Below are 27,557 nucleotides of genomic sequence, written 5' to 3'. Positions count from 1 at the left end.
ATCCCAGAGAGTACTGCTAATTTACATAGAAATAAGCATATATCACTCTATTTATTGTCTTATTTTCTTCAACATGAACTGCTGTAAGGTGATATTTGGGGTAGAAGACCATTTTTAGAACATTTCAATGTATTTTATTTAAAAATGAATTAGCTTTTTAAAGCTGCTTCCTACACTGAGAGCTGTTCATTCTTTTGTCATCCTACAGTGAGAGACTAGCAGCAAAACTCAGAATATGAAAAAGCTCAACACAAGACACAGTCATTTCTTAACCCTTTCTATTACTGCCAAACCAGACTGGTAAGGTATGCTTCTAAATTGTAGGAAGATAATGATGGTATCAGAGAACATAAAGTAATTTAAGTTGGTATATGTGATGTTTACATTTAGCTAGGTCATGATGTCTCCCTTAAACGTTATGACCAATTTCTTATTTCCTGTACCTAGAACAGGTTACTACTTTGCCCCCTTTCCTTTTATTTACCGTACAAATACAAAAGTAACAACCTCTAAGTTCTTATCGTTTTAGAAAACCCCCTCATAAAACTGTACTTTTCTCACCTGTTATAATTTTTTTTTAATTTTTAAAATTTCTCGTATCAGCCTGTAAAGTTCTCTTTTGCTATTAGTGACTGTGGACACACTTAAATTCAGTCCTCAGTAAAATATCAGGGAGAAGGTGGATGCTACAATTAAAACTGACAAATTCTGTGTTCCTTTTTACTAGTGTTTTAAATTGGCCTGGGAATTTCTTTTCTCTTAGGAGACTGTTAGGATCAAACTTGTGAAATGGCATCTAATACCAAGTATTTTCTAGTTTTTGCCAATTCGGGTTGCATATTTCTCTCCCCAAACCCCTGACACTATTAACTACACATCTTTGAATCTAGATTTTGCCCCCTACTAGATACAGAACTTTTCAGTGAATTTGAAAAAGAGATCTGGTACAACTTGGGTCCCCATCAGCTAATGGATGAGACAAAACGTAAAGGCATGGATAAACCTGATTATAAGCTATTTGTGAAACTTCTGGGTGAGACGCCATTTCCAGAGCTACACTAACATGAAAGCCCTTGAAATATGTCCAATGGGGGTAGTAAATAAACTATAAATTACAATGCAATGGATTTGAATTTTCAAAAATTTCTTGTGATGGTTTTTCCCACAGCACTTCTTTTGATAAGGGAAAATGCCAGTTATTTCGGGTTGCAGACTTCTAAATGCTATCTTCAATTCAGTTCCTCCATTTTCAGTTCATCTTATATGTTGTTGCCAAATTAATCTTTCCAGAACATAAGAGTGTTACTCTCCTTCAAAAAAACTTAATAGCTTCCCACTGTCAAGAGAAATAAGTTGAAAACAATTAGCCTGATACCAGTGTGACCTACCTTCTCCCTACACTCTGGACTTCCTAGGCCAGGGATTGGCAAACTACAGCCTGCAGGCTGCTAATTTTTTGTATGGCCTTCAAGGTAAGAATGATTTTTACATTTTTAAAGGTTGGAAAAGAAAATCATATGACACGTGGACATAAAAAATTCAAATTTCAGCATTCTTAGTTTTTTTTTTTGAACACACTCTCGTTTGCTTACACATTATCTATGGTTGATTTCATGCTACAATAGCAGAGTTCAAAAGCTGCAGTAGAGACCTTGTGGCCTTATCTGACCGTTTACAGAAAGTTTGCCAACTCCACCTAGATATACTTGTTCCTATCTCTTCACCTATCAAGATCCTTGCCTGGAATGTACTATTCCCACTCATTCCTGCTGTCACCTCTGAGGCTATCAAAGTAAAATTTTCAAAAAATTTCAAAACATGATTCTCCCACCAATATAAAATTAACGTGAGCCAAGCATTCATTTATTTAACTCACCGAGGGAACCAGTAAGACGGTAAAGCTGGTTCCAGGAGCATTTAAGGAACTAGCTATTTACAGGCATAAAAATAAGAATTAGAATAAGGTTGCAGGTTAAACAAAACTGGTTAGCGTCCTACACAGCAATAAAACCATAAACTTTCGAGTTAGCTTTTCTATCAGTCAGCAATCTGCAACTCAAGTAACTTCACAATGTTTGAGCTCTAATCATATAACAAATAGCAAGTCAAACACAGGTACCTTCTCCTAGAGAACCATCCTTGGGCAGACAGGTTAAACCATGTCCCAGCGTGAAATGAAAGGTCATCCCTCCACTCCTTGCCTTATTTCCATGTTTTGGGTAATTTTTCTTAACAAGGCCTCTCTTAATCCTTCCAGTCAATATCGACCTCTCCTTTTATGCTCCCGTTATTTTTTGTATTTCCATTATAGGACTCAAATATCTGGATCTGTGTGCTTTGTTTTCCCCAACAAGCACTAAGCTCCTTAGAATCACGGTATTGAGAGCTGGGGTTTAACCTCCTTTCAAAGGGATTTGAGCATTGGGTGCAATGTCCGTAGTTCCCAACATCTGCCTTGCACAGTATAGATACCAAGTCCTCAATGCTTAATATGAAGCCCCCAAACACTTCCCAAAATGTCTTACCGCACTTGCTTAAACCTTGTCTTCTAACGAGCGGCGCATTGGTGTATTTCTCCCTTACTGCACGGTTAAGTGACCTTCTACAGTAGACAGGTACTGTTTTGATTTTCTTGGTTACCAACCCCCAAGAGCCTAACCCAGTGCCTTGCACAAAGCGGCAGTTCGACCGCTGAAAAAAGATGGGGGACCTCCACCCCCAATTGATGTGTCTGGAGACACGAAAGTCCTAGTCTCTCCATTCCCACAAACTTAGACCCTAACAGCCTTCCTGTCTCACCTACAGCACTAATATCTCAAAGCAGGTGCAAACGCCGGCCCCCAAGGGTAAACGTTCCTCCTCAGCCAAAGACCTCAAATTTCCGCTGCCCCTGTACAGGGTCTCCAACTCTCATAAAAATGGCGAGGTGGACCAAGGCCCTGCATTCGGAAGGTAGCCCTTCTCGGCAAATAGTATATCACCAGCAGAGGCTTTTCCCCTCCTTCTGCGGTGGAATGTTTCCTCAGTGGGCCGGTTTACGCTCTTAAAAGTAACCAAACCCTCATTTCACTTTTCAAGCCTCCGGACTCTGCGTCCCTCCGCCTCGGCCTTCCTCCCGGAGTCAACGAGGCCGTTTCTCGGGGAGATGCCCCGAGGCGGGTGGCCGGGAGGTTAGGCGGCCAACGGTTTTCCACCACAAGGGGGGAGCGCGGGAGGAGCGGCGGGCCCGAGGCAGCGGACGTAGGGCGGGGCCAGCGCTAGGAAGGATCGCGAAGGAGCTGGGAGGCCCCGCCCTTTCCGTAGATATCTCTAGAAAGCCCGGCAGGAGCCCGAAAACAAAGAGTGCGCACGCGCGGCGGCTAGGCCCGGGCATTTTGCTGCGTCACCAGCCGCCGCCCGGCCTCACCACCCCTCGCTCGCACGCACGCACGTTCGTTCTCCGTCCTCGCGCCCCTTTTCCTACACTTTCCTCTTCTTCCCGACCGGAGGAGTCGCTCTCCCCGCGCGGTGCATTCTGGGGACCCAGGTCGAGCCCGCCGCTGCCGTCGCTTGAGGGAAGCGAGAAGAGGCCGCTGCCGGGGAGAAGACGCCGGAGTCGCCACCGGAGAGGAGTCGCCTGCCCAGGAGCTGCCGCCGGAGACGCCCGCCACCCGTTCGCCCGTCCCCCTGCCCCGTTCACGATGTGAGTGCGACACCCCGCCGAGGGAAGGTCGCCCGTGAGGGAGGCCGAGGCCGCGCGGGGGGCTGCCGGGAAGCCATCCCTTCCCCTCCCCCGCTTTAGGCCCCCTCAGCTTTTCCCCCTCGGTGGAAATCGTTCTTGCCTGGGGGTGGGAGGTTCAGTATCCTTGTTGTGATTACCGTTGGCGGGTGGAGGACATATTTCCTCCGATGTCCGCTTCCCCCACCTCTAAACCGGCCCTCGGCTTCCCTGTGCCGGAAATCCCACCTTCCCCCTTAGGCAGTGCCGGCTGCTCCTAACTCTCCGTAACTTAGCCGTAGGCCTTAGTCTCCCGTGAGCTTTTCGCCGTCCGGGCGCCCTGGAGGCGTGGACCCTCGTGGGCTACCGCTTTGCTCTTGGGGCGGTCTGCTCCTGTCGCTCTGTGATGCTGCGACCAGGCCCGGGGCCAAGTGCACCTGCGGTGGGTGCTATCACAAGGCTGCTGGTGCTCGTAGAGCACCACGCGGCCGTGCGCCGCGAGCGACAGGTACTGCTAGGCGACTGGAGGGAGGCCATACCGTCGCCGCAACTTAACTTCCCTCTCGGGTGTCGTGATTGCTTGAGTATGGTCTTTCCAGGCTTCCTCCTAACTCCAGTCTCGCTGAGGGAGTGAAAGTTGCCAAAACTCAGCTGTGTCCCTGGCAGCGAGGAATTACCATTGAGCAGGGCGTTCTGCACGTGTTGGAGTCGAAAGATATTTGTGGACATTTTCAGTGTTCTATATTAAACTTCAGGCGAGGTTTCATTATCCTATCTTAGTTTAAGGATGAAACAGGTATGTCGTTACCTTTTTGTTGCCTTAGCTTAATTTTCTTTACGTGAAGTGACTACAGATTGTTTAGAAGCTTTATGATACAGGAAAACCTTGGTGATTTTAACCGAATGAGAATTCTTGGCATCGCCACTTTGAGCCTTTAGATTTTTCTCAGGGAAAGCTTTACCTTTTCAGATACGAGAACTGCTGGTTTAGTACCTTTTTGGTTCTAATCGCTCCCTAAAAGTTATGTATAGAGAGCAATTGAGGGGAACAATTTTTATTCCTGTAAAAAGTAATGCACTTGCAAGGGTTTACTTAATAAAATAATGACCTTTGTGGTGAGTGTATTCAGTTAGACGTCTAAATAGATAAGAAAACACTACAGTCAGTTGATGGAAAAGAAGCCTTGAGAAGAATGCATGTATGATTGTAAAGTGACATATTAGAATTTTGGAAGGATTCCCCCACCCCCAAAAGTGGTATGTAATAGAAGATTTTAATCTGTGAAAAATAGCTTGTGCTTTTTCTCTTTGACATCTATTCCAATTAATGTAGCAGGATTGTCAGTCTTAAAACATCTGTTAGGAGAAAATTAATCCTCAGATAAGGCATTACCAACTTTTAATAGATTAATGTAGCCAAGCAAATTTTTTCGTGAAGAAATAGTATGTTTAATATGGTTTGAGATAGAAACATTTTCGGAGGTCACATGAAATAGTTAATTAAGTTATGTAAATAGGTTAAAAACTCGGATGAAAAGTGTAGCAGTATTCCAAAAAGCAGTCTGTCAGAAGAATGCTATTTTCAAAATGAGTGTTTTGAAGGGACCAGGTAAATTTCATTGTCTTTAAGGTATTCAGTATATGCCATCTTGCAACTTCTTTAGGGGATCTTATTAATGACTGAATTTATAAGATGAATATTATGAGTCAGTTATTTGAGTTGGAAAAGACTTTTAATGAGTCCTAGGAAGAATCTGGCTGATGAGCGTTCATTTTGTTGATGTGTGCTGTAGACATTATTTTTAGCTGTAGAGAGAGACATTTACGCTGGACATCTCAAGGGTTTTAAGGTCTGTTTTTTAATCATTTGATTGCTCTTCAGTCGTCATTTCCTAGATACATTTCTTCTAATCAAGTTTTTTAAGTTTTGTCTAGTAGTTTGCATAAAAGCTCTCGATCTCTCACCTACCTTGGAGGAGGCTGGGAGTTTTAGAACCTCTCTCTCCTCCATTTAAGACCTGCACAAATCCCCTGCAGGGGGTGCTACTTTACTTTTTTTTTTTTTTTTAAGTTATTGTAGTTGGTTTTAGGTTATAAGTTGGACGTATTTACAATAGATACGAAGTAAAACGTTTTATTTAGTTTTGAGCGGTTTGAAATCGTTCTTTCCAGTGTCTTGTAGTTAAATTAATAAATTGTCCAGAAACGTACTGTGACCATTGCTAGCCTTGGTTAAAATCTTAACTTTGCCATCATTCAGCTTTGTAGGATTGAGTCCCCAAAATAAAATCATCTGTCTTTAACCTCCAAAACAAATGGTAATAGTGACCATACAGCATATGGTTAATTTCTATAAGTTAAGGAAGAGTAACTGATGATGGCTTTTGTTTAGTTTTGATTTCCTAACCACTGTAACCGAGCAACTGGATTTTCTTTTTTTCTATGCTTAGTTAGACTTTAACTGGAAGGCAGTAGAAACGAAGTGACAAATCACTTGAGGCAGACCAGTATGTGTTGTTAAGATTCTCCTGTTTAATTGTGTTTTCTCAGTTTTAAGATCTTCTAGAAGCTGTATCATTTTAGAGTCATAGGTGGTTAGTGATGATTGCTTTTCAGGAAAAAATACCTTCGTAATAAACTGTTTAGAATCAATCGAGCTCTGAAACATTAATAATCATATTTTATCTGAGTTATTAAATTAAGAATTGCTGCATCTAGCGTATTTTACTACAGAAATACAAAGTGTGTTTTAGTAAAGTTTATTATTTACTGTGTAGGTTAGGGATAGATTTTAAATTGAGGCTGACTTCCACAGGACACCTTAGAACTTTTGGTTTTCCAGGAAGGTGCCAATTACTTTAAATCTTACCTTGAGTAATATGCCCTCACCTGTGTTGTACTCCAAAACCAAATAAAATGTGCTGTTGTGGATTTTCTATGCCGTAGTTGATCTTCTTGTGTACCGTACTTTATTGCTGAAAAGTGTTTATATCGGGGCTCTTTCCAACTCAGCATGCTTAATTATCTTTGTGTACTGAAAGGATCTAAGCCACAGAGGTGTTTTTTTAACTTTCAATTTTATTACATTACAGGATTTAATTCTTCAGATATCAATTCACAGCACTGCTGGTTAGTATAAACAACTGTCCCAAATAGGATTGGAACCCAGAATTTCTCATAAAGACTTATTTTTTCCACTTTACAAAAAGGGAGAATAATTTTCCAGGTGGTCCTTTTATTTCCAATAAATAACCATGCCTGTAGTTCAGTTTTTCTTTCTTCCCCTGAAATATTTATTTACTTGGTTGCATTCGGTCTTAGTTGCGGCAGGTGGGCTCCCTAGTTGTGGCTCGAGGGCTCCTTAGTTGTGGCATGCAAACTTAGTTGCGGCATCCATGTGGGATCTAGTTCCTGGGCCAGGAATGGAACCCGGGCCCCCTGCATTGGGAGTGTGGAGTCTTTACTGGACCACCAGGGAAGTCCCACACCTTTATATTTTAGAGTGGGAATTACCAAAGAAAGGAAGTAGCACAAAGGTTCACAAACTTTCTTGGTTCACCCCTTGGTGTCTTAGTAGTATTTTTGTTGAAACTATTTTGTATTTTTTTATTTGTTGGTTGGTTGGTTTTTTAATGGTGCTGCTAGGCCAAAAGGAGTAACCTAGAAGTTCTGTTTATTAGATAGTTGGGTCCAAACTACTTAAGTATTTCGTCCTTATAGCCTGTTAGCTTTTCGGAAAGCTAACACACATAAATTGAAAGAAAAACGTAGTTTCTTGTATAACCACAGTTACTAATGAAAGGTATATGCCTTTTGGGAACTTGTTAACTTGTTATAACTTGTTATACCTTGAAATCGGATTGGATACTTCCATCTTCCATCTCAATTCCTGTTCCCTGTTGATTTTTTTGTGGGTCTTTTCCTTTTTTAAATCATAACCACCAAAAATCCAGCTTTGCAAAGTGGAGAGGGATATAGTGCAGTCTGCTGTTGAAACTGAACCACTTAGTGTCTTGACTGAAGTTGAGTATCACTGAATTTCTGTTAAATTTGAAATATCCTGTGGCAGCCCTGTAAATTCTTTCATAGTGCCTTGATGCACCTTGGCATGTAATTTGGGGATCATTGGACTTACATGTATATTCAGATTAACTTTCCAGGAAGTTTTGCATAGTAGTACAACTGGCATCCAGAATATCTGAAAATATGAGAAGTATATCGGGGTTTCTCTGAGCAAAGAATATGTGTGAGAGAGTTTGGTTTTAGATGTTTACAGGCAGGGCTTTTGATAATACTTAACAAGGAAAAACTGCTCAGTCTGTGAAACTGGAACTGCTTTTTTTTTTTTTTTAGCAGAATTTTCATGTTTCCATATCATTCCTCACTTAGTACGAACTGAAATAGATTTACCAGTTTCTCGATTCTCTTTTGCAAATGATAGACCAGTTGATAGACTTGGTTTTAAAATATCAGTTATCTTTTAAACTTTTTTTTTTCTCCCTTGGCTATAATGAGTTTGTTTTCTTCCATAACCCCCTTTTTTTTTTTTTTTGGCTGCATTGGATCTTCATCGCTGTGTGCAAGCTTTCTCTAGTTGCAGTGAGCAGGGGCTACTCTTCGTTGCGGTGCGTGGGCTTCTCTTGTGGAGCACGGGCTCTAGGCACGCGGGCTTCAGTAGTTGCAGCACGTGGGCTCACTAGTTGTGGCACGCAGGCCCTAGAATGCTCGGGCTTCAGTAGTTGCAGTGCGCAGGCTCAGTAGTTGTGGTGCGCGGGCCCAGCTGCTCCGCGGCATGTGGGATCCTCCTGGACTGGGGATCGAACCCCTGTCCCCTGCACTGGCAGGTGGACTCCCAACCACTGTGCCACGAGGGAAGTCCCTGTAACCCTTCTTGATGTTTAAAAATACTCCGGGATACATGGAAGATGAGTGAATCTAGTTTTTAAGAAGCTTTCCACTTACCAGAAATGTTTAGTTTATAGAGGATAAACATAGAGGATATTTTCTTCATTATCAAGTTCTAGTAAAAAGCTAGTCTTCTGATTACTATTGTTTTAGCTTAGAAATCAAAGTGATGTTTTAATTCAGACAAACATCATGTTCCATTAAAAATAAATTTATATGGGGATTATCATTAATTACTTCTGAATAAAGTATGTGAGGTTATAGATTGTGATGTAATGTATCTTACAAATATAATTAAATATAGAGATGAGTTACTTTTCAGAGTACAAACAAAAAACGTCTTATAGTGTATCACTTATTTATACTTTAAGAAAGGTAAACCATAGCTAGTAATGGATCTGATCGCTCTACCCCCATGTTTCTTAGAAGAATAATTTTGGGCTAAATTTCATCGAACTTGGATGTGAGCTTCTTAAGGGCAGAGATTTTTATCTGCTTTGCTGACAGCTGTATCTCCGGAACAATTCCCGGTATCATGTTTAATCAATATTTGTTTATTGAATAATACTTAGACTCTAAATCTCTTTCAGCTATAAGACTTGGCTATATGAGGTGCTTGACAGTGGTGTTTGGAACTACCTGGGATCTTTTACAGTTGGTCCTTTATTCTGCTGTATTGCATCTTCAGTCAAATTCAGCTATATCTCAGTATAGATAGGCTTCTTTTTTTTTGGCTGCACTCCACACCATGTGGGATCTTATTTCCCCAACCACCAATCGAACCCATGTCTCCTGCATTGGAAGCGCAGAGTCTTAACCACTGGACCACAAGGGAAGTCCCTATCATGCAGGTTGGGCGAGTAGTTTGGTGGTCAGTAGGTGAAAGATAAAGGTGAGAGTCGTTTATAACTTTAGATTCTATTAATTGAGGCTTTGCTATATTTTGGGAAGTCTGGAAAAGAAAGACCACCAAATCAGTATATACCCTGAAAGTACATTTGACTTGTTTGTGAGCCCTTTATTTTGAGAATGTTTATTTTGGGAATATTTAGCTTATTAGTTATGGTTTGGTCAGACTGATTTTTTTCTCTTAATTAACTGGATGATTACCATAAATTCTCCTTTAAGAGATTATACCCTTTTTTCTCTTCCCCCTCCAATTTTTTTAAAATATGAAGATATTGGTCTTCCAATCAAAAACTAATACACTTTTTCTGCTTGATTAATTTCTGTATGAGGCCATTAGTTGAAGATAAAACTTAATAGATTTTAAAATGTTTGTTTTATAAAGATTGTCATTTAGTACATCCTTGTATCACATTTTGCAGTCTTAAATATTTTTACAAAAGTAGAGCTTTTTTTTTTTTTTAAGAGCATTTTTTGTGTTTAGTTTTTTGGCTGTGCTGTGTGGCATGCAGAACCTTAGTTCCCCGACCAGGGATCGAACCCGTGTCCCCTGCATTGGCAGGCAGACTCTCAGCCACTGCGCCACCAGGGAAGGCCTTGTCCACTATTCTGCAGTCTGGAAGTTCAAGATGTAGGCACCAATATGGTCACCTGGTGAAGGGGCCCGCTTTCTGGTTCATAGTTTCTTGCTGTGTCCTTATAGTAGTGGAAGGGGCAAGGGGCCCCTCTGGAGCAGTGAAAGGGCTAGGGGCCTCTTTGGAGCCTCTTTATATCTAAGGCATGACTTTATTTTTTTTAAATATAAATTTATTTATTTATTTTGGCTGCGTTGCATCTTCGTTGTTGCGCGCGGGCTTTTTCTAGTTGCAGCGAGCGGGGGCTACTCTTTGTTGCGGTGCGGTGGCTTCTCTTGCAGAGCACGGGCTCTAGGCACGCAGGCTTTAGTAGTTGTGGCACGTGGGCTCAGTGGTTGTGGCGCACGGGCTTAGTTCCATGGCATATGGGATCTTTTTGGACCAGGGCTCGGGCCCATGTCCCCTGCATTGGCAGGCGGATTCTTAACCATTGCGCCACCAGGGAAGCCCATAAGGCATGACTTTAATTTATGAGGGTTCTATCCTCATGACCTAGTAGTAAGCACCTCTCAGAGGTCCCATCTTTGAATATCATCCCGTAGAGCATTAGGATTTCAATGTATGAATTTGGAGGGCATGCATTAAGGCCATTGCACTGGTGCATCCTTTCTTGGCGGGGGGGGGGGGGGTGTGCATGCCTCACAGCATGTGGAACTTCCCTCGACCAGGGATCAAACCCGTGCCACCTGCAGTGGAAGTACGGAGTCTTAACTGCTGGACCAACAGGGAAGTCCATGGTCCATCCATTTTTTTTAAGGGAGAGGTGCTTGTAATTTTCTACAAATTAGAATTAAAATGCATGAAATTCTAGTATATTAAAAATGGTATTTGGGAACAAATGTGGTTTCCACTCTGTCATTTTAAGACAAACTAAGAAATTTTAGTCAAAACTACAGAGGAGAATTTTAGTTTATGCAAATTTTAGTTGCTTGAATTGACATAGCCCTAACATTGAGCTTGGAAGAACTTGTCAGAAGAACTTGGAATGTCCCACTTCGGAGATTTTGGGTATTTTGTTATAAGTAGTGGCTTATTCACATAATGTATGCAGAGGTGAAAAAGGTTTTGCATTTATAGGTATGTTACTATTAAAGTGAATTAACAGACTTGAACAGTAGTTTGGGATTTTGCCAGTGTTTGTATGAGACTAGACACGAATCCAACATACTTTAGGAGCTAGAGTTTAAAATCACCCTTTCTCTGGGTTAATAGGAGAAAAGAGTGTTGTGATTTCATAAACACTTGGTTTTCCTTTCAAATGAGTGAATATATGTGTTTATTATTGTTTAGGTTAAGTGTAGGATTTCCCCCCCTTGTATTTTCAGACGGTTTAGATCAGGGGCACTTGGTAAATATTAGGCTTTACAGGACACAAATACCTGTTTCACATTTTTGTTTTTACAACTTTAAAAATATTAAAACCATTTTTGGCTCCAGGTTAGGATCATTTAATTCTGTTTTTATTGTCTGGTAAATGATTTTATTAGTTGGCTAGGGCTACCATAGCAAAGTACCAGAGACTGGGTGATTTAAACAGTAGAAATTTATTTCCTCACAATTCTGGAGGGTGTTAGTCCAAGATCGAGGTGTCAGAAGGGTTGGTTTCTTCTGAGGCCTCTCTGCTTGGCTTGCAGATGGCTGGCTTCTGTCTTCTTCACAGGGTCTTCCCTCTGTAACTGTCCTAATCTCTCTTTTTAATTAATTTATTTTTTAAATTTTTATTGGAGTATAGTTGCTGTACAGCGTGTTAGTTTCTGCTCTGTAGCAGATTGAATCAGTTATATAGCAGATTGAATCAGTTATACGTATACAGTATATCCACTCTTTTAGATTTCTTTCCTATTTAGGTCACCACGGAACATTGAATAGAGTTCCATGGGCTACACAGTAGGTTCTCATTTGTTATCTATTTTATACGTAGTAGTGTATATATGTCAATCCCAGTCTCCCAATTTGTCCCATCTCCTCCTCCCCTCTGGATAACCATAAGTTTGTTCACTACATCTGTGACTCTATTTCTGCCTTGCAAATAAGTTTATCTGTACTGTTTTTCGAGATTCCACATATAAGCGATATTGTATGATATTTTTCTCTTTTTGACTTACTTCACTCTGTATGACAGTCTGTCGGTCCATCCACATCTCTGCAAATAGCAGCATTTCGTTCCTTTTTATGGCTGAGTAATATTTCATTGTATATATGTACCATATCTTTATCCATTCCCGTCGATGGACTTTTTTTTTTTCCCCAAGAGGGTATTAAATCGTTTATTGAATACACATGATAATGGATGATACAGAAGCTTCGTTCTCATCTATAACTTTATCTGGTACCATAATTCAGTTTAGATATATTGCATAGGATGTGCCAACAATCATATTAATAACTAAAAAACTCCATGACTTTGCTTGGGTGACCCTTTTCACGGTGAACTCCAGGTCACAACGCAGTAACTGTCAGTTCAGCTACACCAGGGTTTCTGAAGGCAATAGCTTTTCCACCAAAGCAGGTTGTAAATAAATTTTGAATGGAACCTGGCATCACCCTGAAGGAACTCTAACTTCACACTGTTGGGGTAGTTTACCAAAATGGCTTCAGAGTAGACTAACTTTACACAGCACATTTTTTAAAAAGACGCATTTATTCAGCATCGTGATCAGACTCTTACATTTAGCAATCAACAGCATGGGTGCAAAAAAAAAAGAAATCTCCATTAAAACCCTTTGTTGGAATGCTTTACACTTTCCACAGAACAGAAACTGAAATAACTTGTTAAACAGGTAGTCACAAATACAGTCCTCGAGTTTTTTTGCCCATACACATGAGTATTGTCTAAAACATGTCTTCTTTGTAGCAGCTAGGCCCTGCCACCACTGTGCTTGGCTGAGTTCACAAATTTGTTGTAACCTGTAGCTTCCCTGTCACTTCTCTGGCTCCCCTCTCCTGCTGAGCTTTGTTTCCTGGCAGTAATTAAAACCTTCTGCCACTGCCAGCTACTGCTGCTGCTGGAACCACCATAGCCACCTTGCTTTCGTGGTTTGGCAAAGTATTAGCCTCCACCACCATAGGGACCAGAACTTCTGCCTCCAAAGTTTCCTCCTTTCATGGGCCCAAATTTTGAAGATTGATTGTTGTAATTTCCAAAATCATTGTAGCTTCCACCACCTCCAGAATTGCTTCCATCATTACCAAATCCATTATAGCCATCCCCACTGCCACCATATCCACCGCTACCACGGCTGCCACCAAAGCCACCTCGAGCACTGAAGTTTCCTCCACGAACAAAGTTGTCATTCCCACCAAAATCACCACCACGACCACCACCGAAGTTTCTAGAACCACTTCGACCTCTTTGGCTGGATGAAGCACTAGCCATCTCTTGCTTAGATAGGGCTTTCCTTACTTCACGGTTGTGGCCATTCACAGTGTGGTATTTCTGAATGACAGTCTTGTCTACGGAGTCATGGTCATCAAAGGTTATGAAAACAAAGCCTCTCTTTGCCACTGCCTCAGTCAGTCATGATTTCAATCACTTCAATTTTCCCATACTGTTCAAAATAATCTCTTAGGTGATGTTCTTCAGTGTCTTATTTAATGCCAGCAACAAAAATCTTTTTCACAGTTAAGTGGGCACCAGGTCTTTGAGAGTCTTCTCTTGAGATGGCCCTCTTTGGTTCCACCACTCTTCCATCCACCTTGTGTGGCCTTGCATTCATGGCTGCATCCACCTCCTCCACAGTGGCATATGTGACAAACCTGAAGCCTCTGGAGCGCTTGGTGTTTGGATCCCTCATTACCACACAATCTGTGAGTGTTCCCCACTGCTCAAAATGGCTCCTCAGACTCATTGGTTGTTTCAAAGCTCAAACCTCCAGTGAAGAGCTTCTGCAGCTGTTGGGGCTCTTTGGGTAACTCTGACTTAGACTTGACTGCAGTGGAGGGAGGAGATGTCAATGGTGCTTACTTGGCAGCGTCCAGGGGCAGAAAGTCAATGGACATTTAGGTTGCTTCCGTGTCCGTGTAACTGTTCTAATCTCTTATGAGGAGGACACCAGTCATATTGGATTATAGCCCACCCTAAGACCTCAGTTTACCTTACTTTTTTTTTTTTTTTTAACCTTACTTTTTTAAAGATCCTCTTTACAAATACAGTCACATCCTGAGGTATTGGCGGTTTAGGACTTCAACATATAAATTTAGGATGTGATTTCAGGCCATAACAATGATATAAATCTAGATTACTTAATGTGAATTCAAGGAAAGGAAAGATTCTCCCCTGGTTCCAATGTCCTTGATACGAACAGAAACTAAAGAGCTTATATACCAGATCGCCATTAATGTGCTCCTTCTCCATTACTATAGGTTCTTTTTTTTTTTTTTAATTTATTTATTTTATTTTTGGCTGCATTGGGTCTTTGTTGTTGCGCGTGAGCTTTTCTCTGGTTGCGGTGAGCAGGGGCTACTCTTTGTTGTGGTGCGCGGGCTTCATTGTGGTGGTCTCTCTGGTTGCGGAGCACGGGCTCTAGGCACGTGGACTTCAGTAGTTGTGGCATGTGGGCTCAGTAGTTGTGGCTCGCGGGCTCTAGAGTGCAGACTCAGTAGTTGTGGTGCGCGGGTTTAGTTGCTCCGCAGCATGTGGGATCCTCCCGGACCAGGGCTCGAACCTTGTCCCCTGCATTGGCAGGCGGATTCTTAACCACTGCGCCACCAGGGAAGCCCTACTATAGTTTCTTAACGTGTAACTTGACTTTAACACGGTATACAGTACTATTAAGTATTTTCAGATTATGTTGTTAAATTCGACTAGAAAAGCATTTTTATCAGTTTATTGAAATAGCCATTTGTAAACATAGTGAGAGAAGAATCTGCTCACTATAATCAGGTTAATTCAACATTGTAAGTCAACTGTACTCCAATAAAAATTAATTTGAAAAAAATCAGGGTAATTGTTTTCAGCTTTATTACCTTTTTTGTTCAAACAGGAAAGGTAGAATACTACAATGAATTCTTCATGTACCCATTATTCAGTCACAACCATTATCAGTACAGGGTCATTCTTATTTTATCTACTCCCCTCCTCTTCTGCCCAATGGATTTTTAAAAAAATATTTATTTATTTGGCTGCACCAGATCTTTAGTTGCGGCATGTGGGATCTAGTTCCCTGACCAGGGATCGAACCCGGGCTCCCTGCATTGGGAGCATGGAGTCTTAACCCCTGGACCACCAGGGAAGTCCCTCTTTTTAAATTTTTAAATAACACAATTTCACAGTTATACTGGGTTGCTCTAAAGGAAGAAAGCATTCCATGCCAAAACCATTTAATATCATTTTTTTTAAAGTATTATGAATGTAATAAATCCCCATCTACCCATCCACCAGATTCAGCATTTAGAAGGCCTTTGCCACACTGCTTTATTTTTCCCTTTTTCCTTAGTTATTTTAAAGCAGACCCCATGTACTTACCTTTTAATCTTGAATGGACATTTGTTTTCCATAAAACAGTGCCTTTCACACCTAACAAAACTAATGGTTTTCACATTATCTAATACTCTGTCCATATCTAGGTCTCCACGGTTTCAGTAATCTTTTTTATGTTTAGTTTGTTTTAATCAAGATGCGTACCAGATTTACAAATTGCACTTGTTTGATAACTCTTAGGTCTCTTTTAATCTAGAGCAGTTCCCCCTCTTTTCTGCCATTGATTTAAGAAACAGTATTCTGAATTTTTCACTTCTTGTGATATCATTTAACTTGTTTCTTTTCCTCATATTTCCTATAGACTGGAATTAAGTTTACTGTGGAATATATCATGTTGATCAAATCAGGAGGTGAATGTTTGGTTGTCCCACTTTTTGTGATGCTAAGATCATAAGTTCTTTATCTGCTGTTCATCTAATCATTGTTAATGGTCCCATTCATTGATGAACACTGCCAAATCAGCTTAAAGGTTGCAAAATGGTGATTTTTTTTTTTTTTTTTTTCCTCACGTTTTATTCCACACAAAGCTGGAATTCTGTAAAGAAGTTTCCTTCCTGAACGGACCCTATTCGGGTATCATGAATAAAGATTCATAAAGGGAAAGAAGGGTAAATGCCTATTCTTTCTCTTTAATTGCCTTTTTGTAAAGAATTGGATCTGTAGTATCTTCTGGTGATCTAGAATTGTGGGTAGTTTGTTTTGTATTTCTTTAATCAATATAAACTGGAGTATTTATATTTTGTGTATTTGGATCAGTTTGCAGTCATCCTTTCAAATTGTCGTTGGCCAAGGAGAGAGACTCATTGTTTCCTCCTGTTTTGACTGATCTCGTTTTTTTGTTTTTTGGCTGTGTTGGGTCTTTGTTGCTGCGCCAGCTTTCTGTAGTTGTGGTGAGCGGGGGCTACTCTTCGTTGTGGTGCATGGGCTTCTCATTGCGGTGGCTTCTCTTGTTGCGGAGCACGGGCTCTAGGCGTGTGGGCTCAGTAGCAGCGGCACGCGGGCCCTAGACCGTGCAGGCTCAGTAGTTGTGGCACACGGGCTTAGTGGTTCTGTGGCATGTGGGATCTTCCTGGACCAGGGATCGAACCCGTGTCCCCTGCATTGGCAGGAGGATTCTTAACCATTGTGCCACCAGGGAAATCCCAACATAATTGTTTTTATTTTTATTATTTTTTTATTTTTTGGCCACACCGCGCGGCCTGTGGGATCTTAGTTCCCCAACCAGGGGTCAAACCCGGGCCCCCTGCATTGGAGGTGTGGAGTCTTAACCACTGGACCACCAGGGAAGTCCCTGATCTCATTGTTTTTAATAGCTTGATTTGCACTATGAGATGTCCCAAGCTCATTTATATTTCCCACCTCGGAGCTGGGGTCAACCATTTCTCTATAGGAACTTACTTCTTTTTGTTGGAAATAAGTAGTATTTTGACACTGGGGGTGTTCATTGCCCCAGATTGTTATTATTAGTGCTTTTTAAAGATAGGACTGTCTGGTTACTTCAAGCTGAAAATCTATGAACTTGGTCATTTAAAGTTTTAAGTATCTATTAAGGTAACAAATATTTTCAGTTGAAGACCAAACATGGGGGAATTCCCTGGTGGTCCAGTGGTTAGGACTCTGCGCTTTCATTGCTGAGGGCCCGGGTTCGTTCCTTGGTTGGGGAACTAAGCTCCCACAAGCTGCGGGGAAAAGACCCAAATGTGTTACCACATATTGAGAATACTGTTTTGGCAAGAAAATAAGCTAGAAATAATGTATGGCCTATTGGGACCTAATCATAAAACTCCTAAATTGTTTATTAGCTCTATTAACACGGAAGTTTGGTTAGATGTCTTTTTCACAGGCATTTAAAAATGCGTGCCTCCCCACCCCCCTTTTAATCTGCCAATAGATGCCTGAAAAAATAGCTTTTACCCTTGTTGATTTGTTGGTATTTAGACTTTGGAAATTGCCATCTGTAATTTTTAATTGCAGATCTGATATCAGTGTGTTGGAGTAGAGTATGACTAGTCAAGTTTAACAGTTGTGTGAAAATGTTGATGAGCAGTTGGCTGTAACTTTAGAACTTTAAACTGCTACTCCTCAGGGTTGGGAAATTCAGAGTTTGGAAGCAAAACAATTCCTTTAAGTTGAGTTGATTTATGAGTAGTGTTTGAACATATAATAACTAATTGGTTTTAAATTTTATTTTGAAGTTTTAGGTTTACAGAAAAGTTTCAAAAAATACAAAGAATTCCTGTAACTTTGATTTTTAGATTATCAAAGCAGCACATGCTTATTTTTTTAAAAATAGTTGAAACAGTTGAGAATGAGGTGGCTCTACTTTGGCTCATCTTTCTGGTTCATTCTTTAGAGGCAAATGCTGTTCATTTGTGTGCGTGTGAATTCTTCTTGGAATTTTTATGCATATGTAAATACTTATCTAAGTAACTTGTTTTAAAGATGACAAAGGAAATTTTTCAAAGTATTTACCGCATATAATCTTCATTGCCTGTTAATTACATTTGACTGTATTTGCTTTTACTAGATTTTTAGCTATATTCTAAAACAATTTTAATGGATGAGTAGAGCTTTAGGCAGCTAACATGGAAGAAGAGAGGAGTCTATTGCAAGGGACAGGAGCTGGTGAATAATAAGGAAAAAGTAAATATTCCAAGTTGTTTCTAGTGTAAGTATATATTGGATACAGATACAGATTAACAGATGGGACTATAAAGTTTAATTTTTTATCTAATGTCATTATTTAGAATCATAAGGGTTTGTAAGGAAGATTTTTTTGCCCAGAAAAAAAAAAAAACAAACAGTTGCTTTGCTTTATATAGTCAGCTGCAAATGAGAACATTCTTTTTTTTTTTTTGGCTGTGCCGCACAGCATGCGGGATCTTAGTTCCCCAGTTAGGGATTGAACCCCTGCCCCTTGCAGTGGAAGCTTGGAGTCTTAACCACTGGACTGCCAGGACAGTCCAAATGAGAACTTTTTTGAGGACAAATACTGTCATTTCTCCTACTTTAAAAAAATTCCGTTCACAGTTCCTAACATTGTAAGTAGAAATGTTGAATACTGTATTTGAGTTGACAATGGATTAGTTCAGATTTTTATTTTTATTTTTTAAAAATACATGTGTGTTTATTTATTTTAGTTGCACTGGGTCTTAATTGCGGCAGGCAGGCTCCTTAGTTGTGGCATGCATGTGGGATCTAGTTCCCTGACCAGGGATGGAACCCGGGGCCCCTGCACTGGGAGCACGGAGTCTTGACCACTGTGCCACCAGGGAAGTCCCCTAGTTCTGGTTTTTAAAATTCCGTGAAGTTGAATTATTAAGAGCAGGGCTGTAAAGGAGTAGCACAAATTTTGACAGGGCTACCTAAATGGTTAACTCCAGTGAGCATTTTGTTTCATTTTTTAAATTCTTTCTATGATGAAATTTGTATCATTGCGTTTTTTTTGTTTGTTTATTTTATTTTTGGCTGTGCTGGGTCTTCGTTGTTGCGCAGGCTCCTCATTGCGGTACCTTCTCTTGTTGCAGAGCGTGGGCTCTAGGTGCGCGGGCTCCGGTAGCTGTGGCACCCAGGCGCAGTAGTTATGGCTCGCGGGCTCTAGAGCGCAGGCTCAGTAGTTGTGGAGCACGGGCTTAGTTGCTCCACGGCATGTGGGATCTTCCCGGACCAGGGATCGAACTGGTGTCCCCTGCATTGGCAGGCGGATTCTTAACCACTGTGCCACCAGGGGAGTCCCTATCATTGCGTTTTAACTTGTACTGCAGCTCTTAGGGAAAAAGAGGTAGTTCACGTTTGAAATTGCAATAAACTGCCTCAAAATAATCAATGCTCTGATGGAGAACAGAAGTATGTTACTTACATGCTAAGCTTTGGAGGTTATGTAAATACTCAGTTAGTGAATTTCAGCTTAACTTTGTTTAATTTTATCTTTTTGTAGGCAGCCTGCTTCTGCAAAGTGGTACGATCGAAGGGACTATGTCTTCATTGAATTTTGTGTTGAAGACAGTAAAGATGTTAATGTAAATTTTGAAAAATCCAAACTTACATTCAGGTAAGTTACCATTTTACATAATTGGGTAAAAGGCTTGTTTCAGGCAGCTTGAATAACTTTGGCTTGATTGTTTCGTGTTTTCATTGAAGATACTACTAATCTTTACCTCTTTGAAGAGACTCATTGTTTTCCCTTTTTCTTTTTTGGTACAGTTGTCTTGGAGGAAGTGATAATTTTAAACATTTAAATGAAATTGATCTTTTTCACTGTATTGATCCAAATGTAAGTAGTCTTGATACTTTAATCCCAATTTAAATTGTAAGGAAATGGACATACTTTAAGTACTCATTTTAGAGATAAGCACTAATTCTTAACAGTTGAGAGGCTAATAAGTATATATTTTGCATTATTTTCCCTCTTGTAACTACTTTTCTGGATATTCTTTTTGTTCTTGTTCTTGTTTGGACTCAGGGCAATACTTTTTTTTTAATTTTTATTTTTTATCTTTTTAAAATTAAATTGTGTAGTTGATGTAAGGGCTGTACTCTTAAGGCTTGTCTTATTTAAGCATAGATACATCTAAATATGTTCTATGATTGTACCATATTTAGTTAACTTTTTAAGGTTTTATTCTATTCACCTTGTGCAGGGGAGGAAAAATGTTTTTTGCAATTGGATAGCTTATGAAATCTTCAGTAGTCTAGGGGTTGTTTCAGGGTTTAGAAAGAAATTAGGAGAAATGACAAATAACCAGCTACTTTGTGTCCTGTAGTAATACCAGAGAGATAAACGGTGTGATAGCGCTTATTTTTGTTTTTAGGATTCCAAGCATAAAAGAACGGACAGATCAATTTTATGTTGTTTACGAAAAGGAGAATCTGGTCAGTCATGGCCAAGGTTAACAAAAGAAAGGGCAAAGGTAGGTTCCTTTTTCTTTTTTTGAAAGTTTGGTATTTTTAAGTAATAAAAGATGCATTGACATCAGACTAAAAAGTATTTGCCCAGCGAAGGGAACCATCAACAAAATGAAAAGACAGCCTACTTAATGGGAAAATATATTTGTAAGTCATGGATCTGATAAGAGGTTAATATCCAAAATATATGAAGAACTCACACAACTCAGCAACAAAAACCTGATTAAAAAACGGGCAGAGCAGTTGCCTGGTGGCCTAGTGGTTAGGATTCCAGGCTTTCACTGCCATGGCCCAAGTTCATCACTAATTATCAGAGAAATGCCAATCAAAACCACAGTGAGGGACTTCCCTGGTGGCTCAGTGGTTAAGAATCTGCCTGCCAATTCAGGAGACATGGGTTTGAGCCCTGGTCCAGGAAGATCCCACATGCCTCGGAGCAACTAAGCCCATGCACCACAACTACTGAGCCTGTGCTCTAGAGCCCGTGAGCCACAACTACTGAGCCCACGTGCCACAGCTACTGAAGCCCACACGCCTAGAGCCTGTACTCCGCAACAAGAGAAGCCACTGCAATGAGAAGCCCATGCACCACAACAAAGAATAGGCCCCGCTCGCCACAACTAGAGAAAGCCCGCATGCAGCAACAAAGATCCCACGCAGCCAAAAATAAATAAATAAATTTATTTAAAAAAAAAAAAAAACCACAATGAGATAATCATGTCCTAACTGTTAGAATGGCTAATATGAAAAATAGAAATAACAAATGCTGAAGAAGATACAGAGAAAAGGGAGCTCTTGTACACTATTGTTGGGATTATAAATTGGTGCAGCCACTATGGAAAACAGTATGGAGATTTCTCAAAAAATTAAAGGTATAACTACCATATGATCCAGCTATTCCACTTCTGGGTATTTATTTGAAGAATATGAAAACACTAATTGGAAAGGATGTATGCCACCCCTGTGTTCATTGCAGCACTATTTACAGTAACCAAAACGTGGAAGCAGCCAAAGTATCCATTGATGGATGATGCCATAAACTGTGGTGTGTGTGTATTCAGTGGATTACTACTCAACCATTAAAAAAGAATGAAATCTTGCCATTTGCAGCAACATGGATGGACCTTGAGGGTAATAAGCTAAGTGAAATGAGTCAGAAGGAAAAAGACAAACCTAATTTTAAAAAGCATAACAAAACGAAAACTCACAGATACAGAGAACAGATTGATGGTTACCAGTAGGGAAAGGGTTAGAGGGGTGGGTGAAAGGGGTACCAGGAGTCAATTGTATAGTGATAGACGATAAGTGGACTTGGAGGGTGATCACTTTGTAGTTGTATACAGATGTTGAGTTACAGTGTTATACACCTGAAACTTACATTTTTTTAAAAAATTGGTACGAGGAATATAGTTTTTGTTTCATAGCTAGGTACTATTAATATTAAGGCCTTGTGGTCTATATATTTTTCTCTACTTTGAGGTTTATAGCTTTAACTTAATACCAAGTGTGGTCAGAATAAGATAGTCACTAATAGATGCAGACTCTTCTGCATTCAAGAGGCAGACTTTGCTTAGAAGTATAAATTACTCAGATGCTGCATCAGAGCATATCATGGTGACATTTAAAAAATAATAAGTTAATCACGTATCTGAATTTGAATAGTTCCTACCAGTGAATTTTTGTTTTAAAAAATAGGTGGGTTTTTTTGTTCTTTTTGTTTTTTTGGCTGCATTGGGTCTTCATTGCAGTGTGCAGGCATCTCGTTGCGGTGGCTTCTCTTGTCGGGGAGCACGGGCTCTAGGCCCGCCGGCTTCAATAGTTGTGGCACGTGGGCTCAGTAGTTGTGGCTCACGGGCCCTGGAGCTTGCGGGCTTCAGTAGTTGTGGCACATGGGCTTAGTTTCTCTGCGGCATATGGGATCTTCCCGGGCCAGGGCTCGAACCCGTGTCCCCTACAGTGGCAGGCGGATTCTTAATCTTAACCACTGCGCCACCAGGGAAGTCCCAAAAGTAGGTTTGTTTCTGACAACTGTGAAACTATATTTACCATTATTACATTTTTCTAGTTTGTGTGTGTGTGTGTGTGTGCTGATTCCATGCCTCACTAGTGAGTATGAACCCACAGCTCAAAAAATGTAGTCTTTAGGTACACACTAAAAGAGTACAAGATAACCTAATCATAGGGTGATATTTGTATTGATCTATAGCTTAATTGGCTTAGTGTGGACTTCAATAATTGGAAAGACTGGGAAGATGATTCAGATGAAGACATGTCTAATTTTGATCGTTTCTCTGAGGTAAGTTCTTTTAAATGCATTCTTCCACCTCCCTCCCAGTGTATTTCTGTGTAGTCAATTTAATTTGGTTTTAAAGACATAGTGATATTTAGGACATGCATTATTTTACTTTCAAGACTGTTCTGCAGAAAACCAAATAAGATTTTAACAATGGTCATTTAACCTTTTATGAATTTTTTAAAATTAGTGTTAAGTTCTAAAGTTGATGTATAACGACAAAAAATAAACCGTACAATCAGTGCAGCACAGTTAGTTTTTATTCCATCATTGGAACAGATTTTTGTTTTTGAAGGAGCATGAATGTGGTAATTGGCTTGCATTTTGGAGCCATGTAATATGAATATAAACCTTTAAACACACATGATGAGATACGTACAATGAGTGGTGTGTAGGGATATTTTAATTGCAAAATCAGGGAAAGGATTTTAAGTAAGCCTGTTTTTCCAGGATGTCACTGAAATACATATTGCCATGGCCAAAGGGAAAAAATCATTGAGATTCTCTTAGGTAGACTAGACCTTATTAAATGTGTTGCAGTAAAGCTGATCAGAAAAGAAAACGTTAAGATTGTAAGTTGAAGATACTCTCATTGTGATTTGAAATCTTGACTATATTTTTATGTTTCTTCTTTGACAACAAAGAGTTAAAAGGAGTAAGTGCCCAGCTTCATGTATGCAACTGCTTATTTAACATCTCTCCTCACATGGCTCTGGCACCTTGATTTCAAAACAGAGAAGGGAGATAATGGTATTCATGTGATTCTCCTAAACTATGCTACTCCTTACCTGTAGTAATTGATGCCACTATTTACCCAGCTGTGCAAGTCATAACTTCTTAACAGTGTTCTCTTTCACTGATTCTCTCTATCCAGTATAACATTAACTGCTGTCTTTGCTGTCTGTATTTTGTTTTTATCTCCTAAGTAGCTCTCAAATGTATTCAGTTCTGTGTCTGTTGCCATTGCATCTCGGTACCTAGCGTTGTGCTTGGCACCTTTTGAGCATTTTTCCTGCTCAAAGAAACTTAACCAGGATTTAGTGCTTTCAGATGTAGGAAAACTCTTTACTACTTGCTCATATTATTCGAGAGTTGATGGCCAGAATTTTTATACTGAGAGAGTTGAGTAGGTATCATTTTAAGGCCCCTTCTAACTCTGAAGTCCAGGTAAGCATGTATTTTTGAAGTCCCCATCTCATATTAATTATATAGTCTGCTTATTTGTTCCTCTTTAAATAATATACTGCTTGCTTTATGATCAGAAGGAACTAAATATGGGAAATTAGTACTTTATGTATAAGTATGCTCTTTTGGTCCCAGTTTATTGTATGTATACAAGGGTGTTTTCCACAGTATGTATCTTTTCTTTCAATGTTTATGTTTATTTTCTGTTTGTAACTTAGTTACTGGTGTTCAGCCTTTGATTCAGTATTCAGGCCTTTTATGCAAGCTAATCAGCCCAGAGGACTTTATTTTAAGTTATTTATTGGTTCTTCACAATATTTTAAAACTACAATGAGAATACCATAATACACATGCCACTTAGTTGAAGATACAAAACTTTACAACTATTCAGTGCAAATGATCTCATTTTTAGCCACCAGAGGTGACTGCTATTCAGGATTGTGGTGTTTAATTTCTACATTATACGTATATATCTTGTTGGATGAATTTTAATAATTTTTCTTCAATGAGAACTTACTCTTAACTTCCTACAAGGTTTCAGGATTTTATGTAATTACCTATATAATCTACCTTTTCCAGAAAGGAAGGTACCTAATATATAGTTTGATGGGGTTTTTTTTCTTTTTCTTTTTTTAAATTGGTAGAAATCTATGACAGACTTAAGGTTTATTCTGCATCGTGCAACCTAATACCTAGGGCTTAATTTAACATCATTTCTAAAACTAATTTTTACACTTCAAATAGATGATGAACAACATGGGTGGTGATGAGGATGTAGATTTACCAGAAGTAGATGGAGCAGATGATGTAAGTCTATAAGTTCTTTTCCATGTTTACTTAAATATTAAGAAACAATGTATTTTCAGGTTGTTTTATGTAGATTCAAGATTGCTCTTTTTTTTTTTTTTTGCCACTTTTAATGGTCTAAAAAATATTACAGGGAAAACCAGTTTTTTAAATGTGCCCATTTTTGAGGGATGGATACCTACTAGGAAACAGGTGTCCCCGGGATCATTCTTCAAGGCACCAGATTTATAATTCAAAATTACTATTTTATAGAGACATATGCCTTACTCGGTTATAACAGTTAGTTTAGGGATTATTTTGACAAAGAAAATTGAACAGGTTTTAACAGCAGGATTGGTCAGAGAGACGTATAGTGAACAGATGGATGTTGTGAATCTGTAAGGATATACTAGACCACTCTTCTCAACATTTCCCCACCTGGCATCCTGTTAACATCTTTTAAGAAAGTTGTTCAATGTAGTTTGGAAGATACTTAGACAATTCAACAGCTAGGATTAGAGTTCATTGTCTTCTGTCATTCCAGTGGTCTTCATATTGAGCCATTTTCCTCTTCCATTGAATGCCAAGAGAGAAGAGAAACCATTTTATACCAGGATTCAGTCTGGTTGATAGGAAGGGATTTAAAGGGTGGGCTCAATTCCCACGAAAAGGCCTATATCTTATAGGAAGATAGATCCTCAGCTGTATGTCTGTTTGTCTTAAGTAAACTTGTTCTTAAGTCCATTGATAAGTTCAAAGATTGATAAAACCACCAAACCAAAGATTATATCTAACCAAAGATTGATATATCTTTGCTACCTTAGTCAAAAGTACAGTGCTTCAGCTTTTTAAGGCGCAAACTGTTCAGTTAGCAGAGGAATGTTTGATCAACTTGGTAACTTCTTAAATTTTCCTTTCTGCAGGATTCACAAGACAGTGATGATGAAAGTAAGTATCTTTGTAAAAAGTATGTTTACACAGTGATATTTCACATCAGAGACCAAACTCTCAAAATAGAGAAGTTAACCTGTTTAAAATTTTTGGAAGATACATGATTATTTCTTTATGGCCTCTAAAAAATGGCTAAAGCAGAAATTTGAATGATTTGAGATTCAAATTTTTAAAAAAAGACAATTAATTCTCTAGGAAACTAACTCTTGGTGGCTGCTTTTTCCTATTGTAAAACTTTGAAGTTGTTAGGTTATTCCCTTGTAATTTATACTAATCTTTTAAAAATCCTTTCAGAAATGCCAGATCTGGAGTAAGGAATGTTGTCATCGCTGGATTTTGAGAAAGAAAAATAACTTCTGCAAGATTTCATAATTGAGAGAATTCCTAAGTTGATAGCTCTAAAGGCAGATTCTGTATTTGCCTCCTTTAACCCATTTTTCAACCTGTTTGTTTTTTTAAAGGCTTCACTAAGGGTTGATATGTACCATTGTATGGGGCAATTTTAAGTCAGCTAAGGCAATAACCTTATGCATGAACATTTCCCAGATTTCCATGATGCTGTTGAGGTCCTAGGCAATTGATAAAGCAGTTGTGATAAATAAAAAACATTTTACCTAAGTCTCCTTTACTTCATAACATAGATACTGACATGATTGGAAGCTTTTGGCTTAGGGAAAGTAAATTTTAGATTTTAGAACATGGACTCAAAGTGGCTGAAACAAATTGGTTGATACTTCAAACTGGTAACATGTTGTTCCTCTGGTATATCCTTCAGGATTGTTCCACTAAAGTTTTATTTTTCAAAAAATTTACTTCACATTATTGTACGTAAGTGATCACTTGTCAGTGTTCCAGATGTATCTTAGCTAAAACTAGTGAATGCCCTAACTTAGATGGTTTTGAAGCCTGTACATTTGGTATTGTTTGACCCTTAAACTTTTACATCTCTTAGCATGGAGGACGAAGAAAGGCTGTACATTGTTGCTTGAGAGTCTGTACATTTAGACCAAATTTGTATTTGCACTGTCAGTATGGCAAATGAGTTAAAAAAATGTTAATACACTATTGGATTTTTTATTTTATTATTTTTTTTTTTGATTCAGCTTGTACCTGGGCTGAAAACCTCAATTTATGTTCATGACAGTGGGGAGTTTTTTTAATGTCTACATTCTTTCTAATAAACTGTTGGAAGACTTCTTGGCTATCCTTTCAAGTGTCTGGTTTACTGTAATTTCATGTATTGCCATTTACTGGAATTGAGTTTTTATTTTTGCTTGAGGAAGAATTTGGGAATATTCCTCTGTTCGGGAAAAAAAAAAGAGGCTTGCTGTAATGTCACAGAAAACCTTTTAAAAGTGGATCTGTAATAGAAAATTGTAGATGCACTTTGCAACAGTTGGAAAAGAAAGTGTTGTGATTTGATTGAAATAAAACTAAATGTGTTGTCCTCCTCTAAATCTTTGAGCTTCCGCATTTTGGCACTTATTATTCCTTCCAGCTTCTGCGTATTTGTCATAGCATAGAACTGCTTCATATTTCAGTACTTCCTTATGTCAGTCATTCAGGACCTGTGTTACAGGCAGTGTTAAAGTGCTGGGGGGATACAAAGATTAATCCTTCAGGTAATTGTGTACTCAGGGAGCTCACATCATAGGCTAGGCCTCAGGACAAATAGTGAACAAAAACTTGGGAGATGGGAAGTGTAGTAATAGATACAGATAGAGTATTTAGATTTAGAAGGGAAAACACAACCTTTTTTCTTCCCTTGTTAAGTATATGAGTGTTCCAAATAATATTCAAGACCATTTTCTTGAA

The 27,557-nt window shown here is 39.3% G+C and overlaps 2 protein-coding genes across 2 annotated transcripts; one reads left to right on the top strand and one right to left on the bottom strand.

The window, feature by feature from the left end:
• Nucleotides 1–3,317: 3,317 nt before the first annotated feature.
• Nucleotides 3,318–27,199, top strand: PTGES3 (prostaglandin E synthase 3). Its single transcript, XM_068560851.1, has 8 exons — nt 3,318–3,682; nt 19,560–19,673; nt 19,826–19,895; nt 20,434–20,532; nt 22,734–22,823; nt 24,750–24,812; nt 25,715–25,739; nt 26,037–27,199. Coding segments are annotated over exons 1-8 (483 nt in total). The 5' UTR covers nt 3,318–3,680; the 3' UTR covers nt 26,057–27,199.
• Nucleotides 13,193–13,991, bottom strand: LOC137775202 (heterogeneous nuclear ribonucleoprotein A1-like). The gene is made up of 2 exons (XM_068560874.1): nt 13,764–13,991; nt 13,193–13,579 (listed from the first exon to the last, which is right to left on the bottom strand). Exons 1-2 carry the CDS (start codon nt 13,989–13,991, stop codon nt 13,193–13,195), a joined length of 615 nt encoding a protein of 204 aa, XP_068416975.1.
• Nucleotides 27,200–27,557: the final 358 nt, after the last annotated feature.

This window comes from Eschrichtius robustus, chromosome 13 (assembly GCF_028021215.1).
Source record: "Eschrichtius robustus isolate mEscRob2 chromosome 13, mEscRob2.pri, whole genome shotgun sequence".
Lineage (NCBI taxonomy): Eukaryota > Metazoa > Chordata > Mammalia > Artiodactyla > Eschrichtiidae > Eschrichtius > Eschrichtius robustus.
This window is presented reverse-complemented; position numbering and strand designations above follow the sequence as displayed.